The 21856-nt window shown below is 42.9% G+C and overlaps 1 protein-coding gene across 1 annotated transcript in view; it reads left to right on the forward strand.

Annotated features, from left to right (window-relative positions):
* Nucb2 (nucleobindin 2) overlaps nucleotides 1-16923 on the forward strand; it is a 37307-nt gene extending 20384 nt beyond the window's left edge. Inside the window, exons 4-14 of the mRNA XM_021206370.1 lie at nucleotides 908-1015; nucleotides 2791-2917; nucleotides 3130-3233; nucleotides 4353-4538; nucleotides 4715-4805; nucleotides 5534-5592; nucleotides 5692-5784; nucleotides 10306-10395; nucleotides 13117-13287; nucleotides 16278-16359; nucleotides 16777-16923. Coding sequence (XP_021062029.1) covers nucleotides 908-1015; nucleotides 2791-2917; nucleotides 3130-3233; nucleotides 4353-4538; nucleotides 4715-4805; nucleotides 5534-5592; nucleotides 5692-5784; nucleotides 10306-10395; nucleotides 13117-13287; nucleotides 16278-16359; nucleotides 16777-16784 — 1119 coding nt within the window. The 3' untranslated portion in view covers nucleotides 16785-16923. The remainder of the gene's footprint in view (nucleotides 1-907; nucleotides 1016-2790; nucleotides 2918-3129; nucleotides 3234-4352; nucleotides 4539-4714; nucleotides 4806-5533; nucleotides 5593-5691; nucleotides 5785-10305; nucleotides 10396-13116; nucleotides 13288-16277; nucleotides 16360-16776) is intronic.
* Nucleotides 16924-21856: the final 4933 nt, after the last annotated feature.

Below are 21856 nucleotides of genomic sequence, written 5' to 3' on the forward strand. Positions count from 1 at the left end.
TCATTCAGAGATAGATAAAATATTATATAAGAGGGAGTTACAGCAGGATTGTTGATTATAAGTTCAAAGCAGTAGTTTTATCTCTTTTTCATTTCATAAGCTCATTATAAGTTCAAAGCAGTAGTTTTTATAGTATTACCCAATCCTAGTTCACGGCCTTACTTTATCATGGTGCACACCTGTGGCCTCATCCTTGGACCTGTCCTAGAAATAACGTTTTCTTTGATCATTAATGTGTTCTAAGACTATTTTTTTCTCCTGCTCTTTACATCCTTGTAGTGAATGGAAGCTCATTTTACCCCTTCTCGTGGAGTGTTTGCTTACTGTTTTATGAGGAGGGAGCACATTCTATTCTTGATTCTAACGTTGTTATATCTTTTGGCAAAATAACAAATATATCTCCTTAAACTTTCTATCAATTACTCTAACTTCCTAAAGTTATTTTAATCAAATCAGAAATTCTATAAAGTCATTACTTCTAAACAGCATTAGTTCATGAAAGTGTATCATCTTTCATGTTGATCTGCAGGACATTTGCCCAATAGGGTGAGCTCATACCCAGGAATCAATCATAACAGGCTACAGGCAGACAGGGTCTTTCTTTGCCCAACCACACCATGTCAGAAAATGAAGAGTACAGCAATGGCAAGCATGGAAAGACATGTCAGCAACAAGAAGCAATCCTGGGACAAAGTCCTTGGGGTCCATACCTCTCTAGGGTATACCAGTCACAGTCATGCAAAAGACAATGGGCCACCTCCAGGAAGCTCACTTGCTTGCCACAGCTTTCCCTGCATGTCGTCTGCCAAAGAAACATTCTGTCTTGGTGCCATTCTGCTAGGAGTTGCTTTCAGGTTTTCTGTTCAGACTAAGGCAAACTTTCTGAATTGTGACTGTTTTATCAAAGGATACTGGACTTTATTATGACGAATACCTGAAGCAAGTGATTGAAGTCTTGGAAACAGATCCACATTTCAGAGAAAAGCTCCAGAAAGCAGACATAGAGGAGATAAGGGTAAGTGGAGTTCTACAGTGGACATGGCACACACTGAACTAAATACTAGCGATAAGTGCTTTGTAGAAAAGATGGGGAAAATCACACCGAGAAGTGGATTAGACATATGGATCTGTGCTGTTATATTACAGAGATGGTAGAAGATAGACACGTGGCCAGTGGGAAGCAGTGGGAAGAGGAAGTCATTCTTCCCAGCAGAGATCATGTCAGAGCTCAACTATAGAAGGAAGAGGGAGGATTTGATGGTGCCTTTGCAAACATGCAAAGGCCGTGACTCACACCATGTTTAGCAAATACTCTGGAGCTGGATTCCGGGGTTCGAAGTGGAGGCCACAAGTGGTCAGATAATGGCTTTGGAGTCATGGGCCAGATGGCAGAGAACTGTGTACAGCAAGTGTAGTGGATTGCATCATGCTCTGAGGAGAGCAGGAAGTTATTCAAAGGTGAAGAGCCGGTTAGGGCCTGGTCAGTTCCAGATTAACAGAGGAGGTAGTGAGCAGTGTCTTCTGTTAATATGGTAGGGACAACCATTTGCCTTCATCTTAAGAATACCATTATGTGTAATATATGCATTGAAAATGTAGCTTGTACTGGTTATATGTGACACTGCACTATCATATATAAGGTATTTACATATCACAGATTTTGGTGTGTGTGCAGGTCCTGGAACTAAAGTCCTATCCTAGGGATTGAAGGAGGGCTGTTGTAGATTTTCACCTGTTCATCTGTTGATAAGGCATGTGGGTTATTTCTGCTTACTTTGGCTACTCTGAGGAAGGCTTCAGTGGACCGCAGTGCTGAAGCTGTTGTGTTAACCTGCTTCAGCATCTAAGTTACAGTCCTGGGGATGGGATTTCTGGGTCATGCGCTCACTCTGCTGTTAGCCTTTAAAAGAACTGCTTTGAAGGAGTAGCTTGTTTCTTCTGTCTTTTGAGGCAGGGACTCAGGCATTCCAGGCTGGACTCTAGCTCACTATGTAGTGAAAGCCTTTGAATTTCTGATCCTTCTGCCTGAGATTACAGGTGTGGTCTTGGATTTTTAAAATACAGTGCTAAGCTTCTTGCACGATAGACAGATATTCTAATAAATGAGCCAAGTTCTCCCAGCCTTTTTCTTTTTTCTTTTCTTTTCTTTTCTTTTTTTCTTTTCTTTTCTTTTCTTTTCTTTTTTTTTCTTTTCTTTTCTTTTCTTTTCTTTTCTTTTTTTCCTTTTTCTTTTCTTATCTTTCTTTCTTCTTTCTTTCTTTCTTTCTTTCTTTCTTTCTTTCTTTCTTTCTTTCTTTCTTTCTTTCTTTCTTTTTGAGTCAGGGTTTCATGTGGACTAGGCTGGTATGAAGCTGAAGGTAGCTTTGAACTTCTTAGTTCCTGCCCCCACCTCTCAGGTGCTAGGATTATAGTCATCATGCCCAATGAAATAAAAGGAGTACTTGTATAATGTAAAATGTATCCAACTCAGTCAAACTATTACCAATGTAATACCAATGAATGCTGTTTAAAAATATGTTTTAAATTTTAATGTGTGAGTGTTTTGCTTCTGTGTGTTTGTGCATGTGCATGCAGTGTCCATAGATGTCAGCTAGGGTGTTGAGTCCTCTGCATCTGGGGTCACAGATGTTTGTGAGCCACCATGTGGGTACTGAGGTCCTCTGGAAGAGCAGCCTGTGGTCTTCGTTGCTGAGCTGTCTCTCCAGTTCCTATAATGCTATTTTTACTCCATTACATCAGGTATAAAGTAAAATGTACTAGATAAAACTAGTTTATTAATTTTGTTGACAGAGCGGGAGGCTGAGTCAAGAGCTGGACTTAGTAAGTCACAAAGTGAGGACGAGACTGGATGAACTGAAGAGGCAAGAAGTAGGAAGACTGCGGATGCTTATCAAAGCTAAGCTGGATGCCCTTCAAGGTAGGTGCTGGACAGATGGGAGGACGCTTTCAGTGTTGGCTTGTGGAGGTTCTTATGTTATGTGCCAGCATACTTCATATTTGTGGTATGTATGTGTTCATGTGTTTACATGAATAGTGTGTGCCCATTCATATGTGCCTGTGTGTAGAGTCAGAGATTAATGTTAGGTGTCCTCTGAGGCTGATATTTGCTGTTTTTTTACGCTGTTGCAGACACTGGCATGAATCACCACCTTCTTCTGAAGCAGTTTGAACACCTGAACCACCAGAATCCTAACACATTTGAATCCAGAGATTTGGATATGCTAATCAAAGCAGTAAGGACACGCCCCCGAGATGGGATCTTTCTGTTCCTTTGAGGATCTCTCAATGAAGTGGGAACCTAACGTTCATATGCTCTGGAGAACTTCTGGAGGCTGCTTTAAGCTTTCTCACTACAGAGATCAGGACTAACATAGTGCACATCATTCATCCACACCTCCAAATCCAAAATTCTGCGAAAATTGAACCAGACTTGAACTAGCTAGTTCCATGGTATCTGTAGGTTTTATTTAGATTCTGTAAGGAAGTCCTGCCTACGAAGGTTCTGTGGGAGACTCAGTTTCCTTTGTCAGCTCAGTGTTTCCTAGTATTTCTTGGCACAATGCAGTGTCACTGAAGTCTCTCTCTCCATCTCCACTTGCCCTTCCTCCCTGTGCCCTAAAATTTGAAAAAATCCCTTAATAATTTTATTACTATTACATTTATTTTATATATGCTACAATTATAAATACTAATATTTATTACTATTATAGTATATTATTTTATTGTATGATTATGTATTATATTTGTGTGGGAGTATAACTCAGAATTTTATGCATGTTAGGGATTCATGCATGCTGGGAATATTGGTATGAGCTACCATATCTGGTTGGCCCAGGCAGTTTTAGATGAGAGTTTGTGGACCTATTATTATATTAGTTATGAGAGAAATTGGCAAGCTAGATGTTTTAATTGGGCAGTTGTGAAACTCAGTGAAATAGCTGTTGATGACCACTTTCATTTCCTGCCATGTCCACGTTTGACCCAGTTTCTTCTTTTTGAGGTCAGTTTATATTTTGTTTGCTTCGAATAGTCCAGTGTTTGTTGGTTTTACTCCCCAAACGTCTGTTAGAGAGCTCAGGGTATTTTTAAAAGCTATTTTTATTTTGTTGTGGGGAGATAGCTCTGGGTTCAGTTGGGAGACCCTGCCTCAGTGACTAAGGTAGGGAGCCATCAAGGAAGACCCTCAGCATCAGCCTCATGCTTTCACACACACCTGCACACAGATGCCCACACACATGTGAGCACACATGTAACACCCGCATGCACACCACACGCATAGTGTGAGAGAAAGAAAAAAGAATGGCACGTAACACTTCTCGCTTGCACACTGATGTTCATGTGTTGTGCTCTAGGCTACCGCGGATCTGGAGCAATATGACCGGACTCGGCATGAAGAGTTTAAGAAGTACGAGATGATGAAGGAACACGAGCGCAGAGAGTATTTAAAAACACTGAATGAGGAGAAGAGAAAAGAAGAAGAGTCCAAGTTTGAAGAGATGAAGAAGAAGCATGAAGACCACCCCAAAGTTAATCATCCCGTAAGGACTGTGGTTCATAGACGTCATGTCTAGATGATTTTTGTAGCAGAATTTTGTCCTAAGTTTAGCACGTAAATCTTGAGTCTTAATTCTGAAAAGTTCCTCAGATGTATTTTTTGAGTCTCTATACATAGATTATGTTTTGTTTTGAGCACTTTCTTAAAATTGGTTCACAGGGAAGCAAAGATCAACTAAAAGAGGTTTGGGAAGAGACTGATGGATTGGACCCTAATGACTTTGACCCCAAGACATTTTTCAAATTACATGGTAATAGATTTGATACAAATATTGATATTTATACCTGCTGTTTGAAAAGTCTGTATTTGATATACTTATTACTGATTACTGTGATGGCTTGCTGTTGAGTTCAACCAATAGTTACATTTAGAGTTTTCCCTTCAGCTGAGATTATTAATAGTTTTTTAGCTAATTTCAGAAGATATCTTAGATCATAATTGTGTCTGTCTGCCCACATTTACTATTGAGCCATTGTATGATTTACTCCAAAGCTGTCTGCAGACTGGAGCTAATTCTGTGGTTGGTTAGGTAATACCTAACAAACTTTTCATGGCATAACTAAAATTTACTAAGCTGATATGGTGGTGACACCTATAATCCCCGCACTTAGGAAGCTGAGGCAGGAGGATTGCTGCACAGGTTATCCTGGACTACATAGTGAGTACCAGACCAGTTAGGGATACATAGCGAGACCATGCTTGAATTTTCTTTTAGCTACTTTTATTCTTATAGATACTGCTCTGTCTCTTTGGAAAGAAGTAGATAATACATACTCTCCTAAAACATGATAACGAACTGTAACGATAGAGTTGTCCCCTGGATTGATCTGAGGCCTCATGAGAAAGCCGAAGCCCCGCCCTGCAGCCGATTGTTGCTTTACTCAGCACTACTACTGCAAACCATTGTAATTGTTTCTTAAGTATTTACTCTCTAAAGGAATCAGATCTGCTTTTGCATTTGTAACTATTGAACTTTAGATGTTAACAACGATGGATTCCTGGATGAACAAGAATTAGAAGCACTATTCACAAAAGAGGTAAGTGGTTGTTACATCCTCAGTCGGTTGGGTCTGTCTTGTTCCCCTCGGTCACCCCGTCTTCTTTAATGTTAGTTCTTAACATTTTCTTTTTTTCAGTTGGAGAAAGTGTATAACCCGCAAAATGCAGAGGACGATATGATAGAAATGGAAGAGGAGAGACTCAGGATGAGAGAACACGTCATGAGTGAGGTATGCTGTAACGTTAAGGCACGCCAGTCTTTCATTAGTTAAGTTCTTGCAGTAATTCTTATCATAAGATGGAGGAGTAAACATGCAGTCGGTATTTCCTTAGATTTATTTATTTTATATCATGAGTGTTTGCCTATATATACATATGTGCATTTGTGCCTGCCTGGTACCTGAGAAGGACAGAAGAACACTCCTTACCTCCTGGAATTGGAATTAAAGACAGTTGTGAGAGCCCATGTGGGTGCTGGGAACTGAGCCTGCATCCTCTACAAGAGCAGCAAGTGCCTTTAACCACTGAGCCATCTCTCCAGCCCCCACAATAAGCATTTAATTGGATTTTGTATTTGTGACCACAGTATTATACTAGATTTCTTTAACAAAATATTTTGTAGCCATTTTAAAGATTTTTTTTAAAGATTTATTTATTTATTTTATGTAAGTACACTGTAGCTGACTTCAGACACTCCAGAAGAGGGCATCAGATCTTGTTACAGGTGGTTGTGAGCCACCATGTGGTTGCTGGGATTTGAACTCGGGACCTTTGGAAGAGCAGTTGGTGCTCTTACCCACTGAGCCATCTCACCAGCCCCACTTTAAATATTTTATAAGGTGATGCTACTGCTATAGATCATCAGTAAACATTTGGGGTAGTGAAAAAACAATGATGTATAGTTAACATTTTTTTAATGTAGATAAGCTTTTATGAGTTGAAAAGCCCTTGTCAGAAACCCAAAATGCTCCAAAACTCAACACTTTTTGATCACTGAAAAATATGCAAGAAGTGGAAAAGCCTATACCATGAATTTTTTATGTTTCTTGCACAAAATTTTTTATTTTATAACATTGCCTTCAAGCTATATGTATAAGTTGTATACATGAACCATAAATTAATTTTATCTTGGGGTCTGTCTTAGAATTTCTATTGCTGTGAAGAGACACAATGACCAAGGCAACTCTTATAAAGGACAACTTTTACTTGGTGTTGGCCTACAGTTCAAAAGTTTAGTCCATTATCATCATGGTAATGTGCAGGCAGACACAGTGCTGGAGAATCTGACAGTTCTATGTCTGGATCTGCAGACAGCAGGAAGTGACAGTGACACACTGGCTAGACTTGAGTGTCTGAGACCTCAAAGCCTACCCTCTAATGATGCATTTCCTCATACAAAGCCACACCTAGCCAACAAGGCTAATAGTTCCACTTCCTATTTAATTGGTCCCATCCCAAGATACTTCATTATGTATTTGCAAATATCTAAAAATTTTTCTGGCAGGCGGCAGGGTTTGAGACAGGGTTTCTTTGTGTAGCTCTGGTGTCCCAGAACTGTCTTTGTAGACCAGACTGGTCTCGAACTCACAGAGCTCCTCCTGCAAGTACCTCCCATGTACTGGGATCAAATCCAAAATTAATTAATTTTAAAAATTCTAAAATTTAAAACCACTTCTGGTCCCCCACATTTTGGATAATGGATACTTAGCCTATACTAAGACATCTCCCAAGTTCTGTTACTTTAATAATTATGACAATAAGTATTTACCTCTTGTTTGCCTTCCATGTGCTTCAAGGGTACAAGAAGGTAGGGCTGGCTCAGCTGAGCTTGTGCCTAGTGTGCTTTGGCTCTTCCGTGTCCTATGTTCCCAGGCTTCAGGAGCGATCCCTCACTGGATGACATAAGGAACATGAGCAGCTCAAGGCCTGTTCACGGAGTGTAAGACCAATGCCCAGCTATGCCAAGGCCCGTGTCTGCTCACTTCCCACTGCCTGAAGTGTTTCCAGTCAGTGAGGAGAGGATGGTACCTCTCACAGACTGTCTCAGCAGCACATGCATAGCTGCAGGCAGGGATGTAGAACCCTATTTGTTATAAGCTAGGAGCAGTAATTGCAGTAACAGCACAAACCATCACAGAGACCTAAAATTTGAATTTCTGTCTTTTAGAGCAACCGACTTTTTAAAAACTTGACTTGTGAGTGAGTTTTTCTTTCTCCCATGACTTGGGATTGTAGAAACAGCACCCTGTGAAGTACTGTCGTTAAGTGACTGGCAGGTGTGAGCAGGACAGGTGCCTTGGCACAGTGTTTGTTCTAGTGTGCGACCCTGCTGTGCACCCCCACCCGCCCGCCTGCTCCCATACTGGAGCAGAGACATGTGATGGAGACTAACACAGAAGCATGCTAACTGGCTCACTAAATCCAGACTGTGACCCCAGGTCACTAAGAGGCCCTCTGCCTGGACATGCTAATCCCTGGTCCATTAACTCCTCCATTCCTATTCTTTGTTCTTAAAACCTCAAAATGCCCCTCTACTTCTTCCCTTTCTTCCAGTGCTTTACAGAGAGAGGAGCAAACAAGAGAATTACCCATCTTTCCTACCAAATCCTCCAGACTCTCTTCCTCTCTGCCCATTTATTTTGCCTTGTATCTGCTGTGTGGGTAATCATGGCTACTGCTCCTGTTGAAAGCCCTTTCGTTCATACAGGAAGAGTACTGGCCTGTCTCTTCAAAGACCCTCCTGCTGTTGACTCCCCTGTGTCTCTTGGGTCAGGTTTCATCTCTGTACTGGATCACTCTCTCCACTAGAGGGCAGACGTGATCTTTTATTTTCTCCATAACCCATGCTGATAGTGCTGTAGCCTCCACTGTTCCAGGGCCCTCCAACCTGTCTGGGCACCACTGTGCTGGCCAGTGCAGTGTGACCTCATAGCACTTGGCTCTTGGAACTTTGGTACAGTTCACACCATCTTCTTCGAGTCCCTGGAATCCCCAGTATGAGTGTGGCAGTAGCTGGGCTATCCTTGGCCACGGTCGCCTTCCTGCCCTCGTCCATTCCTTGAGTGACTGCGACACCCTCTATCAGCGCATGTGCTCTATAGACCAGAAGTAGAAGTACAAGAAGTTGTGACCACCAAGAGGGTTCTGGGAATTCAACCCCAGTCTTCTTCAAGTACAGTAAATGCTCTCAAGTGCTGAGCCTTCTGTCCAGCCCCAGGGTAGCTGCTGTTTGGCTTCAGTGATTCCCACAGGAATATTGCTCTTTCAGTGCTGAATGGGGGCCTCTGTAGAGTGGAGGTTAGCCTGGACTGCCAACTGAGACCCTGTCTTATAGCTCCAGGGTCAAATGAATTTGTTTGGTCATTAAAGTTCACCACTGTAATTGAGTTTGCCAAGAACTGTAAATTGCATTGAAGAGGACTTAGAGAGGCCACTGACTTCTGCTTAGATATATTTGTAGTGTGGTTTAGATATATTTCTTTTTCTTTTTCTTTTCTTTTCTTTTCTTTTCTTTTCTTTTCTTTTCTTTTCTTTTCTTTTTTTTGGTGTTTTTGAGACAGGGATTTTCTGTGTAGCCCTGGCTGTCCTGGAACTCACTCTGTAGACCAGGCTGGTCTCGAACTTAGAAATCCGCCTGCTTCTGCCTCCCAAGTGCTGGGATTAAAGGTGTGTGCCACCACTGCCTGGCTTAGATATATTTCTTTAAAAAAAAAAAAAAAAGAGTTGAATCAGGCAGGTCAGGTGTGGTGGTACATACATGCTGTCTTAGTCATTGCTCTGCTGCTTTGAAGAGACACCATGGCCAAGACAATTCTTTCTGTCTCTCTTTCTCTCTCTCTCTCTCTCTCTCTCTCAGACACACACACACACACACACACACACACACATACACACATGAATGAATGATCATGGCAGAGAACATAATGGCATTTGTGGCAGACATGGTGTGGGAGAAGTAATTGAAAGTTACATCATGATCTGCAGGCAGAAAGAGTGAGACACTGGGCCTGGCTTGGGCTTTTGAATCCTCAAAGCCCACTTCCAGTGACACACTTCCTCCAACAAGGCCATGCCCATTCCAACATAGCCACGCCTCCTAGTCCTTCTCAGATAGTGCCACTGTTGCCATCCCTGATGACAAAGCTTTCAAATATATGAGCCTATGGGAACCGTTCTTCTTTAGATCACCACACATGCCTCTAATCTCAGCACTTGAGAGGCAGAGGCAGAGGAACCAGCAGGAGGTCAGGTCGAACTCGTCTTCATAGGCAGATCCATATGTACTGAGGCCCTGACTTGGAAAGCGTATCACCATGCCTGAGAAACCAGTAGGTTGAGCATCTTAACCTTACCTGCTTTATTCTTGGCCTTTACAGCTGGTCCTGAGTGGTGGCTTTTTCTTGTCTAAGCACTTGGGTCTAGCTGGATTATATTTATTGTGGTGACGGCACTGGCCATGACAACCTAACCAACCAGATTACTGACGCAGTGTGCTGGTCTTGAGCATATCAGGTAGATGGATAGCTTGCGTTTTCAAGTTTTAATTCTGAGAGAAAAGGAAGATGTTTTTCTCTAGTCTATGAAAATGGTGTACTTTTCTTCATTCTCCTTCCTGTTTCTGTGTATGTTAGCCTGTTCCTAATAATAATAATAATTAGCTGAATGTTTACAAAGTAGCATTCCTAAGAAGATTTATACCTTAAAAACATGGAAGATTTATTTATGTTGCCTTTGTATCTCCCTTTTATCAGATTGATAACAACAAAGATCGATTGGTGACTCTGGAGGAATTCCTGAGAGCTACAGAGAAGAAAGAATTCCTAGAGCCCGATAGCTGGGAGGTAAGAAGGCCAACTTTACAGGGACACGAGGTTCTAGTAGCTCTGTCCCATTGATTGGGTCCTGCCTTTAACTGTCATTCCTCATTATGTTTGTTTGTGTAATTTTACAGTATTCATGCTTGATATAAAGTGTCACTATAAAATAATAGTTCCTTGTTTCCTTGGAAAACGTTCTAACAATTTATCTTTTTTATGATCATACTGCGTAAAATTAGAAATCTTTTTTCTTTAAAAAAGGATTTATTTATTTTTATTTTATGTGTATGTTTGCCTGTATGTATACATGTATACCCTGTGCATTCTTGGTGCCTGAGGAGGAGGAAAACGGGTATCCAATTTCCTGGAATTGGAGTTACAGACAATTGTGAGCCACCATGTGTTTTCTAGGGACTGAACCTGGGTCCTTTGCAAGAGTGGCCAGTGTTCCAAACTGCTGAGTCATCTCTCTAGTCCTCAAATTAGAAATATTTTAAAAAGGGGCTGGAAAGATGGCTCAGCGGTTAAGAGCACTGACTGCTCTTCCAGAGGTCCTGAGTTCAATTCCCAGCAACCACATGGTGGCTCACAGCCATCTGTAATGGGATCTGATGCCCTCTTCTGGTGTGTCTGAAGACAGCTACAGTATACTCATTCATATACATAAATAAATCTTAAAAAAAAATAAAAGTCACCACTGAAAATTTAAAACATAGGTACATTTTAGAATTAAAGGACGCACTGAGCTGTCTTTACTGTAGAGAGACTCTCTTGTGTACTGTGTGGAAGCATCACCTGTCAGTAAAAAGCTGATGGCCCATTAGCATAAGGAAGTAATCGGTGGGAATTCTTGTAGGAAGAGAGGACTCCAGGATAGAGTTAGGTGCGGGAACAGATTCGCCCGGAACTCTGAGGAGACAGATGCATAAAACCGAGAGAGGTAACTAGCCATGTAGTATCCATAGAGTAGAATAAACAGATTGATTAAGTTATAAGCTAGTTGGGGAATAAGATCAAGCTTATCTAGGCATTTCTTCATAAATAATCTAATCTAGGGGTCATTATTTCAGGAACTGGGGTGTAAGTAGGTAGTCAGCTGTTATACACTGTATAGGTATGTTTTCGTTAATGTTGTTTGAAGCAGTGTCTCACATAGCCAAGGATGGCCTTAAGGGATCTCCCTGCCTCACCTCCCAAGTACTGTGATCACAGGCATGCACCATCATGTTTTTGTTTTCTGAGAGTGTGTTTCAACCTCACCTTTGAAATAGCCTTCCTGCCCCAGTCTCCTGAGGGCTGGGATTACAGGCATAAGCCACTGGACCTACCCTCCAATATTTTATTGCTATTATAAAAGAAGCTGGGGCCTGGGAGGATAGCTCAGGGGGTCAGAATGCTTGGTGTGCAAGTGTGAGAACTGGAGTTCAAATCTGCAGAATCCCTGTGAAAAGTCAGGCGTGGTCACACACACCTGTAACCCTGCAGCTGGGGGAGGGGCAGAGGAGGAGGACTGCTGGGTTTTGCGGTCAGCCAGACTAGCTCCAAGTTCAAAGACCCTGTCTAAAGAGATAGAGTAGGACACCCATGTCTTCTCTGGGCTATGCGTTGATCCACCACCTCTACTCTATCTGTAGAAGAAGCTCAAATGGTGATGTAAATCTGTTGGCCCAGGTACTCTCCAGAGACTGAGGTCGGAACATTGCTCTAAATTCAAGGCTATCCCTGAGCTACAGAATGAGTTCAGGGCCACCCTGGGCAAATTGGTAAAACCTTGTCAAAGTATAAAGTGAAAAGAAGGTGGTGGTGGTAAAAAAGGGAAGTGGGGAGTGTAGCTCAGTGGTAGAACACCCCATGGTCATGTGCAAGGTCCTACCTATGTTCAGTCTCCAGTAACACAAATAAATATAAAGTACATAGGCCATGTGCTGTCTGTCATGTGTGCCTATATCTCAGCACCTAGAAGGTGGAGGCAGGAGGGTCAGGGTCAAGGTGTCATCACCAGATCCACATCACGTTTAAGGCCTTCCTGAACTATATGGAACTCTGTCTCCAAAAATCAGAAAGGAAACAGTTTTTAAAAGTATGAACAGGAGTTGGAGAGACAGCCCAGTGGTTAAGGACATTTGCTGCTCCTGTGGAGAACCTTGGCTGGGTTTCCTATACACACAAGGTGACTTACAATTGCCTATACTTCCAGTTCTATAGGATTCAACACCCTCTTCTGGCCTCTACAGGCACCAGGCATGCATATGGTACCATAAATACACTCAGTCACGCGCACATGTACACATAACATAAAATAAATATTTAAAATATAGCAAATCAATTAGTTAAAAAGAAATGACTGATAAACATACTTTTTCCTCCCTTCCCCCTCTCCCATCGTTCCTTTGTTTACCCACCCACCCACTCACTTCTGATCACTCGCCCATTCACTCACTCATAGCCCAGGATGTTCTGGAAGCCATATCACTAACTTGGGCATGAATCCTTTTCACTTGTTTGTTTTGTATTTTAAGAGGATTTTATGGCTCAGGCTGGACTGGAACTCACTCTAGCTCAAGCTGACTTTGAACTTGGAGGCCATTATAGGGATGAACCACCATGCCTTAACATATATTTTCTTATTTTGCCCAAAAGCATGTTACATATATTCTTTTGTACAGTGATGACTCTGGAATTTTAAGGCTGAGCACAAACATCTCTGTGTTCCTGGCCGCCTTATTTTCTTCCCTTTTCCTTTAGACACTGGACCAGCAACAGTTATTCACTGAGGAAGAGCTTAAAGAATATGAAAGCATTATTGCTATTCAAGAGAGCGAGCTCAAGAAGAGGGCAGATGAGCTGCAGAAGCAGAAGGAGGAGCTGCAGCGGCAGCACGACCACCTCGAGGCGCAGAAGCAGGAGTATCATCAGGTAGACACCGAGGGGTGTGGCTCCCCTGAAGTGAGGCTCATCTGGAATCCAAGGGACTGAGACAGCAGGATTGTTTGAGTCCAGCTACCAATTGTGTCACAGAGTAAAACCTGTCTCAAATAAGTAAAAACAAACAATAAACAAACCCCAAATTAGGTCCTGGAGGTATAACTCAAAGGCAGGGAGTGTTCTTAGCATGTCGGTGTCCCTGGGCTTGGTCTCCAGTGGGACAAGAAACCCAAACCAGATGTTAGATGCTTTGCCAAAAGCCCATGTTTTTTGTGCTATTTATTTATTTATTGTTTATTTATTTTGCTTTTTTGAGACAGGGTTTCTGGGTGATGGCAGTACATGTCTTTAATCCCAGTACTCAGGAGGCAGAGGCAGGTTAATCTCTGTGAGTTCAAAGTCAGCCTGATGTACAGAGCTTGTTCCAGGACAGGTAGGGCTATACAGAGAAACCCTGTCTCACAAAAACAAAGATTAAAAAAAAAACCCAAAAATCCAAACCAAAACCAAACCAAAACAACCCACCACCCCCCTCCAAAACAAAACCAAACCCTAAACCACCACCGCCACCAAACCAAAAACCCCAAAGAGACATTTCTCTGTGTAGCCCTGTCTGTCCTGAGACTCACTCTGTGGATCAGGTTGGCTCGAACTCACAGAGGATTTCTCTGTGATCCTAGCTGTCCTGGAGTTCGATGTGTAGAGATCCATCTGCCTTTGCTTCTAAAGTCCTGGGTTTAAAGGCGTGTACCATAACCATCTTGTGGTGGTGTGTTTTTGATTATTCATTTATTTCAAGTTCTCAGGTAGCCAGGGTTGGCCTGGCACTTCTGATCCTTAATATCATGCTAACCTTGTGTTTTTATAGTATGCCTTGATGAACTAACTACTAAGCTGTCATAGTTTAAATTTTTGTGTGTTTTAAAACTAGTTTTGTTACACGTTTTCTGTTTTGGAGTTGTGGAATCATTGAGAACATGTCACGCTAGCTGAGCAATGCAGACAACTTGTAGCTTTGGCAAAGAGCAGGAAAAGTGAGGCAAAATGACAAATCATCTGTCCCAGTCTGTATGTGTGTGTGTGTGTGTTAGGGTAGGGGCTTCTTAAAGGGGAGGGGAGGGAGGTGGTGGTGCAATGGTGAGGTACTGGGGTGAGTTTAGGGCCTTGTAGGGTGGTCTTAGGTCCATTGGTCACTTTGGAACCTGGAACTAGGAGCTGGCTTTGTCCCGTATTTTGCACAGGCTTTTAGAAGCACAGGTTCCTGGTCAGAAGGCAAGGGTAGGGACCTCTTGGCCCATGCCATCTTGGCTTTGTCCCCAAACCTCTAGCCTAACAGAAGATGTCCATGTCCTTTCTGGGTGTAAGTATAGATTTTCCAGAAATCTGGGCACCACCTCTTTTTGTTCCTGTTATGGCTCCTTCCATGACACTGGCAAGTGTGTCCTTCAGCATCACGCTGTCTGACATCACACTGGCAGCCATCTTGGATTCAGCCGGTTTTGTCAGCCCACCTGAGGGGACCTTCTGACCTACACATGCCTTGTCGTCTTCAAGATAAACAAGATTAGGGTGGGGTGAAAACTCATCTGTGTCCCTTAGGCAGCACTCAGGGTGACAAACTGTATTGGTCACACTCTGTGTTGCTGCGACAGTACCAGGGGGATATAACTTACAGGAAGGAGGGTTTGTTTTGGCTTACAGTTGGGGGTGCAGCCTGTCATGGAAGGAAGGCACGCTGGGTAGTAATGAGGGAGCTGCTTACGCTGTGTTTGTAATCAGGAAGCAAAGACAGACGGACGGAGGTACCTGTCTTGCTTTCTCCTTTTTATGCAGTCCTGGACCCCAGTCCATGGAACGGCAACACCCACACTTACAGTAGCTTTTCCCACATCCATTGACTCCATCTGGAAACTTCCTCACAGACACGCCCTGAGCTTTATCTTCTAGATAGCTAGAGACCTTATCTTGTCAAGTTTACCATCGATGCTGCTTTCTGATGGTCAAAGCTCCACCTGTAGCTTTTAAAGCTGCTTTTGAACATCATAAACAGGGCCATTAAAGGACTAAAATCTCCTTAAGTAATCTTAGGTGGGTTTCCTTATTGCCTGGTCAGAGACCTACCCTACCTGTTTATACCCCAAACTCTGCCACGGGTAACTTTAAGGCTATTAGACCTTTCCCAGTGAATGAGACCAGAGGGTTGACGATGCCCAGCCCCAAGAACAGAGCCAAGCAGGAGTGCCATCAGCTGGCCAGACTGGATAAAAAAAAACCAGTATTGTTTAGTAGGCCCTCTCAACCATGTTTCAAATCTTGATTACAGTTTGATAAGGGGCCAGGTTGCCTTTTCTAAAAACCCATGGGGATTACAAGACATTCATGTGAAACAAAACAAAACAACCCAAAAAACAAACTAGGTATGTTAAGCAGCTGTCAGTGTTTTGGGACAAAATTATTTAATCCTTGAGTAAGGAAAATCATTACTTAATACCTCTCATAAAGCAGGTCTACACAAGAGACCAAATTGTTTGTTTTAATTGGCTTTTGAGATAGGGTTTCATGTAGTTAGGGCTGGCCTCAAACTCTGTATAGTGAAGATAATCTTGAACTCTTGACCTTCTGATGTTTCCTCCCAAGGGCTGGGATTGTAGGTGTGCACCACAGAGCCTTACTATGAGGTTAGATCTTTGTCAGAGGGGTGACTGAATGTGTATGAAAACCACAGGTACACCCTCAGGCTGGAGGAAGAGCTGCTAGGGACCCCCAGAGAACCAATGACCTATAGTGGACTCTGCCTTAAAGCCCATCTCACGACCTACCTTCCACTCTGAGTCTGTGTGAAGTCAGACAACAACCACCCAGCATTCATGTCCAGGAGAGTGTTCTAGGAACAAAGACTCAGGTCGTTAAGCTTAGCCAAAGATTGCATATATGACCCAAAATATCAAGCAGTACTTTTATATTTTGTTTCTACTTACCAGGCCGTACAGCAGCTGGAACAGAAGAAATTTCAACAAGGCATTGCTCCATCAGGGCCAGCGGGAGAGCTGAAGTTTGAGCCACGTATGTAATTTTGTTCCTTTGTTTGTTTAGGGAAATAAAACTTTATAAATTGATATTCATTTTCATTTTGAATACAGTCTATCTTCAGATGATTAGAATTCATGCTATATTCTATATACTTGAAGGAGTAGAGAAATTTACATTAAAGAAAATTGAAATGTTCTCCAAAAATTTCATGGGTGAACAGTTTTCAAATGCCACATAATTGCCTTCATTATGGTACAGTGATTTATTTCAAAATTACTTATAATTTTTTATGATCATTTATATTAATCTTACTAGGGAACATATTTATAATTTATAATCTCTGATGAGCTAATCATACTTTTAAAAAGTAAAATAATATATCTGTAAGTAAGAGAACATTCGGAATAAAGGAAGATATGTTTAAAACGCAAGCATACTTCTTTTGAACAGACACATAAAGTCCTGCTGTCTGCCAGAACTTGGAAGAAAACCGTTGATTCAACATCTGTTTCATCTTTCAACATCCCTTCTTTTCTCTCCACTCAATAAATACTTTAAAGCACATTTGGAATAAAGGAAGAGACTTTTAAGTGAGAACACAAGTTTTTATCTTTTGACATGGATGCTTAAGGATTGAAATCTATAGAACAGGACAAAAACACCCAGCCACTCCTCCCGCTGTTCTTCATTTCTGTTAATGGTCCAAGGGCCACATCCCATAATTTCAAGACCCTGTCATTGGCTAGGACAAAGAGCTCTGCCAGTGACTTGAGGATAACCTGCTGTCACTCTGTGGAAGGTTTCCTTTCATGGGTGTTTATCTTTCTCTCTTAGCATATCTGTCTTTGATATTCATGGCTATTCTGAAAAAGCCGCTTCAGCCCCAGTGTTTCTGGTGATTGCTTTTAGCGCGCTTCCCTCTAGGTTTCAGTTGAGTGGTCTCTGCGCTTCACTCATGTTCTAGAAAACTAGTAACAGTGATAGAAACTAACAGAAAGTCTCCCTCTTTGGCTAAGGAAATCTAGGAGTGGTGCAGAAGTCTCTGCTCTTCTATTCTGCTGCCCTCAGTGTGTGGTTTTATCCTCTGGCTATCATGGCAATGGAGAAGGACAGGAAAAAAACACTTGAGGAATATTCCGGAAGAACCCAGCAGTATTTGAATTTGTATCTCCTATATTTTGACTGTCCGTCAATGTTCAGGGACATGCCTGAGTGGACTTTCAGAGGATGTCCTATGTGGCTGGCAGCTTTAGTCCAGGTCCTGCTACTGCAGGTCACACTGCTGCTCCTCGATGTCCTCTGCAAGGAACAGTCACCAGCCTCAACTTAGGCAATGTTGGGGGGACACTTTCAGTCTTAAGTCACCCTCATTCGACTTTGCTTCTCATCTAAATTTCCTTCTGCGCTCTCCTGGGTCAGAAACTCTCACCCTTCCCACTGTAAGGAGAAGCTCACCCATCATCACTGCATATGAGCCCAAGACCATGATATTGATCTGTTGCCCTCTCCATCGGGTTAGACCATGGCTCCTTGTGTTTTCTGCCCTGAGAACACCACATAAAAGATGCCTGGGCCAGGGAAACTGCAGCAAGATAGGCAGTTTAGAGGAAGGCTGGGAAGTAGCTCAGCAGGACAGCACTTGCCTACCATGAGCGAGGCGATCACCAACCTCTAGAACTGTAAGAAACTTAAGAGGAGGAGGAAGAGGAGGAGGAGGAGGAGGAGGAGGAGGAACAATCAGAGCAGGATAGCTGATCTTTATCACCTAAAAAGATACTGTTTGGCAAGAACAGCTGTAAGGTATGACTATCCCTTTGCTTGCCCATCAGGCAACCCCTGGTTGGCAGTTCTGAGAGTAGCTTCCTTGTCCCACTGTCCTCAGAGGTCTGGGTTGTGTCCTATAATTATTGTCCGCGGGTGTTTGGGGACATATCTGAATGGACTTTAGGAGGGGCATTCTACTTGTCTGGCAGTCTTCACCCATGTCTACTGCTGCAGGCTTCAGGGTTAAGGCTTGGTTAAGCCAACAGCTGCAGGCACTGCGAGGTTGGATCATGTTTTCTTTGTTTGTTTTTGCCAGCTAGTTCCTCAAGCAGGTATCTTGGTTTATTATTATTATTATTATTATTATTATTATTATTATTATACAGTCTCAGGCTGGCTGGGGACTCACTGCAGAGCCTGGGCTAACCTTGGACTTATGGCAGTTCTCCCACCTTAGCCATGCAAGGGTTGGGAGTACAGGTGTAAGCCTGGACACTGGGTTACAGGTATGACTCCAGCGTGGTTTAAATACAGCTTTGTTTTGGTTTTCCTGATTTTCTGATGGTGAGGATTGAATTGAGCTGTCTGCATTCTGGGCAAGCGCCCTACCACGGAGTGACATCCTCTGTAGACAGTTTTGGAGAAGGAGTCTCATCATCTGTCTGCTGGCCTCTGTGCTCTCTCTTTCTCCGGGGTCTTAACTCCAGGCTCTTTTGTTATGGATTTGGATGACAGCACCTTTCACTGGGTCTTTTCTCCCTTGGATGATTATTATCACTGGGAAGAATTTTTTTTTTCTTAAGGTTTATTTTATTTATATGAGTACACTGTAGCTGTTTTCAGACACACCAGAAGAGGGCATCAGATCCCTTTACAGATGGCTGTGAGCCACCATGTGGTTGCTGGGACTTGAACTCAGGGCCTCTGGAAGAACAGTCGGTGCTCTTAACCACTGAGCCATCTCTCCAGCCCCAGTTATTTTTATTTTATGGGTATGGATGTTCTGCCTGCATATATATCTGTGCATCATGTGTGTGTCTGGTGTCCAGGGAGGCTAGAAAAGAACATGAGGTCCCCTGGGGTTGGAGTGACAGATAGTTGTGAGTTCCCATGTGGGTGCTGAGAAGTAAACCTCAGTCTTCTCAAAGACCACTAAGTGCTCTCACCTGCTGAGCCGTCTCCCAGCCCAGCAAGGGAAATCCTTAAGGGAGAGACCTTGAGGAGGTTGAGAAAACTGCAGTTTCCAGAGCCTGGGCTTACTCCCAGTTCAGATGGGAGGAGATCTGCAGTTGACTTTCCGTTCTTTGAGGCTCCAGGTTTGGGCATTTCTCAATCTGAGCCATTGTTATTCTTTGTAACTCGGCCTGAGTAGGAAGGAGTGAGCAGCTAGCACTCTGGAGTCCTGCTATCATGTTCTCTGGTACTTTAGACTGCAGTGGTAAGAGGTCTCACTGAATCCTTTCTCCTCCATCATGCCAGCCCCATCCCTTTTTTTTTTTTTTTTTTTTTTTTTTTGTGGTGGTGGGACATAAAACCTACACATGACTTTGTATCCACTGAGCATGTACCTTTCATGGGTGTGGTAGTGAATGCCCATGAATCCTAGCATGGGGAAGGCTAAGGCAGGAGGACTGCCATGAGTTTGAGCTATATGACAAGACCTTGTCTCAAGAGAGAGAGAGAGAGAGAGAGAGAGAGAGAGAGAGAGAGAGACTGCCCTGAGCTACAGCCCCATACTAGCCCGTGTTCAATGCTCCTGTACTAGACAAATCCTTTCTGAGTCACAATTCTTGGTTGTAGGTGATGAGATATTCTGTAAGAAGCTTCTTATTCTTTAAATAAAGGGGGATTAAAGAGTATAGACAGCTCATAGACTCTTTGGGAGGCTTTGAGACATTTTTTCCTGAAGAAATAGATCTAGGGCCTAAGATGGAGTTCAACATGCAGGAAGCCCTGGGCTTGAGCCCCCAAACTACATAAATTGGGTATGGTGACACATATCTCTGATCCCAGATCTTCAGGTGTGTGGGCAGGATGATCAGAAGTTCAAGGTCATCCTTAGGTACATAGGGAATTCAAGGGCAGCTACAAGAGACTCTGTCCCCAAAAAGAAAAGCAAAACAACGCTCCAAGGTGCTATATCCCAAGAGTAGGCTATGGACGATGAGCTGCTGCTTCGGGAATAACCAACAAGCAAGAAACTGCCTGCTGTGTTGGATATCTGCGAGCTCCAGAACCTCACCAGCTCTGCCAGGTGCTATGGCCACAGATATGAAGGACTCACTTCCTGTTCCATGCCCATGTAGCTCCAGTAAAGTCTCAGGTAGGTATGCCTGATTAACTAAGAGATTGCTATCCAGAGCCCTCACTGTCCTGCAGGCTAGGAATGGCAGTGCTTATTGTCTTACTTCCTTGTTACAGGAATGTGCATTAAAAGACTGTTTAACCTTCTTGCTTGTTGGAGGAATTTGTATCATTGAGCCAGCCATACATTCTAGCACTTCAGAATTTCACACCAAGTTCACCCTGCTGCTGTTTTGTTCCTTTCTTTCTCTGTTTCTTTGTCTTTTGAGACAGGACCTCACTATGTAGCCCTGACTGTCCTGAAACTTGCTATATAAACCAGGCTGGTCTTAAATTTACAGAGATCCAACTACCTCTGCCTCTGAGACCAAATTAATCTTTTAAGAATTAACAAGTCCTAATATGTTTTTTTAAAGATTTATTTATTTTATGTATATGAATACACTGTAGCTGTCTTCAGACATACCAGAAGAAGGCATCAGATGCCATTACAGATGGTTGTGAGCCACCATGTGGTTGCTGGGAATTGAACTCAGGACCTCTGGAAGAACAGTCAGTGCTCTTAACCTCTGAGCCATCTCTACAGCCCCCCCAATATGTTTTTTAATCAAACATACTATGTTCTCTTTTTGATAAGTGCTTACTGGCACAACGGAAGAGAAAAGATTAAGAAATGCTACTTGCAGTTAGGAGTGCATGGGGTTTCTTCCAAAACCAGTTGCCGTCCTCAAGCATAGACTGTGGGTAGATAATCATATAGGAAGATACTGTGGGGCAGTACAATCCCCAGATACTCAGTGGAAGACTGCCTAGCCCAGTCGCTGCCATCTGTTACCCCAGCACTTTCTGCCTCGGAGGCAGAAGGATAGGTTCCATAGAGTTCCTCTGTGCTCAGTTTAAGGTCATACTTGAAGAAGGAAGACTGTGGACACACTCTGGCCATGCTTAGCTTAAGGGAGCATGAGCAGATAGGGAATGAGCAAGGCAGCTCAGTGGGTAAAGGTATTTGCCACCAAGCCTGATGACCTTAGTTTGATCCCTGGGACCCACATGATGTTGGAAGAACAGAACTGACTCCTCTGACTTTCACACACTCACTCCTGCCACACACCATAAAGAAATGTTTGTATGTTTCTGTTTTTGTCTGAGGCAGTGTCTCATTGCATATCCCTGGCTAACAAGAAACCAGGCTGGCCTTAGAGATCTATTTGCCTCTGACTCTGGAGTGATGGACTTAAAGGCATGCACCACCATGCTCAGCGACAAGTCTAATTCAAAAGAAACAAACTGTGGGTCTGGGTGCTTTCTTTGTGGACTCTGCCTCCCAGAAAGCCACTCAGTTATACATTTTGGGCTTTTTTTTTTTTTTTGGCAAAAATTATGTGTACTACCATTATGTTTTGCTATTTGAATAGTAGCTTGAATAGATTTATAATCCGGTAAGGCTAAATGCATACCTGCT

This window comes from Mus pahari, chromosome 1 (genome assembly GCF_900095145.1).
Source record: "Mus pahari chromosome 1, PAHARI_EIJ_v1.1, whole genome shotgun sequence".
NCBI lineage: Eukaryota > Metazoa > Chordata > Mammalia > Rodentia > Muridae > Mus > Mus pahari.